Consider the following 5,359-nt stretch of genomic DNA (forward strand, 5'->3'; position numbering starts at 1 on the left):
TAATGCCGCCACGTCGACGCCGGAGACGAGAGGTTACACAAGTGAGCCGGGTGGGAGAAGTGGGCGGAGTGGCGGGAGCAAGGACGATGAGAGGAGGCCAAATGTCACCAACTAACACAGACAAACGCAATTAGCTTTTAGCCATCATAACATTATGAACGGCAGGCGACAGCCAACGAAGTAGACTAGACGACGACATCGTCTGAATGCTAACTGCTAATGACAAGGATGTGGATGCGAAGGACGACCAGGACGACGGGCGGGGGAATCCGGTAGCTGAAACCGAAACTAGGGCCAGTACTTTTCCGAGGGAGATGGCGGTGCTGGCGGGCGCTGGCGGTGTTGTCGGTGGAAAGGAGCAGCGTTGCGAGGCGATGTGGTTGGGATGAATACCGAGCTGTGCGCATTATGTTGAGTTAGAGCCATAGAGCGGCAGGACGACGGAGCAAAGCTCACGGATGGCACGCGGCTGCCAACAATGCTGTTAACTTGTGTCGAGATTAAAATAAGGACACTCGGAGAGCAGAAAGCCCCAGTCCCGGCCAGAGGACCCGGCAACTCCCTTTCTCATCCGGATGGACGTGCCCTCAGCACGCAGCCAAAGTCACAGTTCGCAGTCGTCGGTGGAAGTTGACTTGCATGAGTTGCGAGCTGAAGCTTTGTTTATTATGGCAATGGGGTAGTGAATACCCTGGATACTGGGGATGGGGAATGGGTGACGGGTGATGCAGCTGCCAAAGTGTCCTGTGGTTGAATTGGATAATTTCAGGGGGTCGGACAAGAGCTCATCATCCCGCTGGCTTCTAAAAATTACTGCGTAAATGATGATATGAGATTTGGAGCATTTCTGCGGCATCATTCAGCGGAAGCGGATACACGAGTATGCCCCGACACGGAGTCGCTTGGATGTTGTCGCCACCGGAAGGAAGTTATTTAACGCATACCCACACACACACATACTCAAAGAGAGAGAGGGAGAGACATAAAGCAGGACAGGAAGAGGATGAGGATGAGGATGAGGGGGATTATGTGGCACGATAATCATATTACGATTACGTCGCGTAAAATTTGCGCCACTGCCGTATGAATGAGTGATTGAGCGAGGTTTAAGTGGAAGTTACCGGCCTACAGATGCATATACGGATGCGGATACAGATACAGATACGGAGACTCAGATTCAGATAAAGGCAACTGAGAATTTAAGGCACACGTGCGGAGAGTGTGAGCAATACCCCTTTTGACTTTCGACAGGACATGGAATTTGTACCAAAAATTATGACAAGATAAAAGTTAAATCCGGCTCGAAGGACCCACACACTCTCTCTCCTCCTTAGCACTGTTCATAATTATTTAATTTTATTTCATTGACTGTCGAGAACCCTCGCCGTCTTCTCTCGCCGGGAAGCATGTCACTGTCGCCAATCGTCATCAACGTCGAGCTCCCGTTCCCGTTCTCGTTCCACGTTTCCATTCCCATTCTCCATTCCTGGATTTCCGGATTTCTGGGCGCGGAATGGTGGGCACGAGTGGGTCGTTGTGGGTCGGGCACAAGATGCGGATCGCTTAGCATTAATGTCTTTCATTTATTGTCATTGTTGTTAATGTTTTTTGAGCTGCGCATGGGAAAAAAGCATTTGCATTTAAGCGGCGCGAAAACGGCAAGTGAAAGGGGTTCCACGGATGGGTTGATGGTTGCTTGGGTGGATGGGCGGACGGGCGGATGGGCGGATGTGTGGGTTCTTCTGTGGCCGGAGCAGAGATTTTGCTTGGATGATTTTTATTGCTCGTTTGTAGTAAATTTGGTGTGTAATTAGAGAGAAAAGGGTTATTATGTTCGTTAACGCAGTGCGCTCCATTCCCCCACAATTTCACTTTGGGAGCCAAGCAGCGGATTCCGGCTTTAAGCTGGATGGGGTCATGGCAGGAGCTGCAACTGGATTTCAGTGCAGGGCCTGGGAATTTTAGGCGACACAATGCGAAACCAAAGACGCACCGCAAAACGACTGCCTCTGACGACCGGAAGGCCTCGGAACAGACAGAAGGCAGTGGACAGAAGAAAGCGAAACAGCTGAACTACTGAGCTGCTGCAAAAAACTGCACCGAAACCAAAACAGAAATTAAATTGTGGTTCGCCAAAGTGGTCCTGGTCCTGGAACTGCTGGTCCTACTCGTCCTGGCACTGGCTTGGCCTGCTCCTGGGTCAAGGGAATGCGAGTGGTGGAGTGGCAAATGCGAAGTGGAAACGGGTGAAAGTTCGGAGCCGGTACTTTGCCTTTGGGTATATTGGTTTAATAGGTAGGCAGGAAATATTCATAAATATGAAAATTAAGGACTATAATTAAAAATAAGAAATTGGGCTTGAGGTGCAAATAAATAAAGAGTATTTATAGGGTAGATAGCACAATATACAACTACTTCAATTCTAGTGCATGTTTTCTTTTTTATTCGCATAAATAAACGAAGTAGATGAACAGAAATTAATTAGTTGCGCTTAAAGAGCAAAAAATTAAATTATATATGTTCTCGCACCATCGATAAGGTAATTGCTCTCATAATAATTTATATCAATTTATAAATTGCATTAAGGCCGCTCGTTGTCGGGCAATTTGTGACTGCCCTATCAAGTGGCTTGCTTGGTCGAGTCCCACACCGGATGTCCTTGCAACGGAGGTGTGGATCCCCGAGGAGGCGGAGGAGGCGTGTCGCCTGGCCCAGATCAGAGTGATACAATGATAGCGACTCCGGAGCGAAGTGGAGTACAGTACAGGAACCGGGTCAGAGGCAACTCCGTGGCTCGTTTTTATTTGTTGCATTTGAGCCCCGGCCATGGAAATAAAATTTCAAATGTAACTTTGCTGCGGTAGCCAGTTCATGTACGCGTCCTCGTACGAGTGTGTGTGTGTGTGTGTGTGGCTATGGGAGTCCTGTGTCCTTTCGGCAACCAGTGTGCATGTGGAGCGCGGCCTGCGGCCTGTGACGATGCCGCAGTTAGCCCGGTCTCCAACTACGGCTCCATCTTGGCCCTGTCTCTGTGGCCTTTTCCGTTTCGAAGACCGCTGCCTTCGCCTTTAAGGGCATTGCAGTTGGCATAAAATTTAATTCGCCGTCCTGGGAGGAAGCGCCCAGGACATTACGTGCTGGCAGTGTCGCTTCCTGCACCCATCTCGAATCTATAGCCCAAGCCCGGAAACCCGAAACTAATCCCAGTAGCATTTGCCGGGCAAAACATTTCCAGCACGCATGGAAACAAGTTCTGAATCACATCACACTAGGAGACAGTCCGACAGTCAGAGAGTCAGAAACGAAGAGATACAGCACATGGACGCACAGATATAGGAGTCGGGATTGGACACAATCAAACATGGCCAGCGACCCTGCCAATTCCAGAGACCAGATCGACATGGACGCGCACGTGTCGGATATTTCCACTAGCGAGAGTGAGCTAACCAGCGACGTCGATACTGATAGCGAAGGTGATTACCAATCTAGAAAAATGTAGTTCCACTAATACCGAACCGCACATCCGATCCAGGCGAGAGCTCCACATTGGCCGCATCCGACACCAGTCTGCAGGCGAGCATGTACAACCTGCTGTATGGAGAATCAGACAGTGAGTTGGAGAAGGAGCAGGAGAATGTCTGCGAAGAGACTATTTCGCTGCTTGCCCACGAGATCCTCTGCTGTGAGGGCGACAGTGACTCAGAGGTGGAGACCGACGGCGAGGACAGCGACGAGGCCAGGGACTACGATATGTTTGGAGAAGCCCAAGAGTGTGGGCTGCCCACATACCGGCTCATGCTGAGCGACGAGGACGTAGATAATCCCAATGAGGTGGAAGTGGTAGGCAGTAATGCGATCGTCGGCGAGACAATCTTCCTGCTGGAAAAGGATAAGGATCAACAGAGCGAGGAGAAGTCCGAGTCAAAGAAGGAAGAAGGACTCTTTTTTGAGTAGGGCTGGGGTTGGTAGAATCAGCATCTGCAGGAGGCTTTTTTAGTTTTTACAGATACATTCTATGGACATGTATCTACTATTTATGGAGGGCAACAAATGAGATGAATCCGTACCAGCAAACTTAATTTTCAGGATAAGGCCTAGGAGTAATTAGAAAGGTGCTATCCGCGTACCTCTAGGATTTATTATCGTACGTCTTTTTTAGCCAGATATCAAGCTTTATGTATTTAGGCAAATTAACAAGCATTGTTTTATGCATTAGGTGTGCAAAAGTCCCGAAGCGGCAAAAGTGTGACTCCCTCAGGGAACAGACAATCCTGGCATCCATAGATAGGAGTATACATACAGGACGCAATTAGTGGCAACAAAAAATGAGTGGAACGCGCTGCTGATCCCAAGACTACAAACTTTATAAATTTGTCAAATTGTTTACAATACAGTAAATTGATCGATACCACGGCCTTACTTATTTTCGTTGAGAAATCATCACTTGGTCACATTTAAATGTACCTGAGTTATTTTTACAACACTAATGACAGCTTAAAGTAGCACAATATTTGAAGAGATTGAGTTTTAATGATCTATTGGCTTTGAAAATTGTTATAGCAGATGGCTGCCATTTTTCTCTAATTAAATATTCATGCTTAAAATGTCTGCTGCCGAGCAAACAGCTAATTGAGCAGAGCATTATAATTACTTTCAGTTTTGACACAATTAGGCTACTAGCTAAAGGAAAGGTAAAAGGTAAAAGAAGTTAAAAGTATTTTTGGAAAAATTGAGTTTTATTTTCGGAAAAACGTGTTTATAGTGTTTATAAACGTTATTTATAGCAGCAGTAGTTGTAGGTACCAAGAAACTCAGTTTTATATGTTATAAATGCAAAGTATCTGCTTGATATCGCTTGGAAACCCCATAGGATCGCTTATATTCCTATTTAATATTTGCCTCAGTTTGTTTTCGGGAAAAGGTTCCTCCCACATGGCACCACCCTGCGATCCGGCTAGCATCCCTTTAGGATCCCTTTTCACGTTGTCACTCACCTGTTCACGCTCAAAGTGGCTGGATGCTCGCTCAGGACACCTGAGGGAGACTGGGCTGGTGCTGGTGCTGGTGGAACTGATGGCGATGGTGATGGCTGGGATTGTGACTTTAGCAAAATGCTGACAGGCGACGGCAACAGGCGGGCTGAACTGCAACTGCCTTTCCCTTGGCAGTTGGCATTTAGTATTTAATATTTTGCCTCTGGTTATGCCTCGGTTATCCCTCGGTTATCCCTCGGTTAGTCCTTCAGCTGGTCCCTCAGCGCCTCAGCCCCTCACATTTGCCATTTGCATGCGGCTGGTCTTTAATTGCAAACTGGCAGCGGCAATTGCTGGCAACTAAAACTAAAAAGGAGACGACAAAG

The 5,359-nt window shown here is 47.7% G+C and overlaps 1 protein-coding gene across 2 annotated transcripts; it reads left to right on the forward strand.

Annotated features, from left to right (window-relative positions):
• Nucleotides 1-3,238: 3,238 nt before the first annotated feature.
• Nucleotides 3,239-4,388, forward strand: LOC6615110. 2 transcript variants are annotated; one of them, XR_004362524.1, is made up of 3 exons: nt 3,239-3,473; nt 3,533-4,144; nt 4,217-4,386. XR_004362524.1 is itself a non-coding variant. In XM_002039490.2 (2 exons), exons 1-2 carry the CDS (start codon nt 3,362-3,364, stop codon nt 3,952-3,954), a joined length of 534 nt encoding a protein of 177 aa, XP_002039526.1. In that variant the 5' UTR covers nt 3,239-3,361; the 3' UTR covers nt 3,955-4,388. The 2 variants fall into 2 exon arrangements, 1 of the variants encoding a protein (XP_002039526.1); XM_002039490.2 differs by having other exon boundaries at nt 3,533-4,388.
• The last annotated feature ends 971 nt before the right edge of the window (nt 4,389-5,359 follow it).

Source organism: Drosophila sechellia, chromosome X (genome assembly GCF_004382195.2).
Source record: "Drosophila sechellia strain sech25 chromosome X, ASM438219v1, whole genome shotgun sequence".
Lineage (NCBI taxonomy): Eukaryota > Metazoa > Arthropoda > Insecta > Diptera > Drosophilidae > Drosophila > Drosophila sechellia.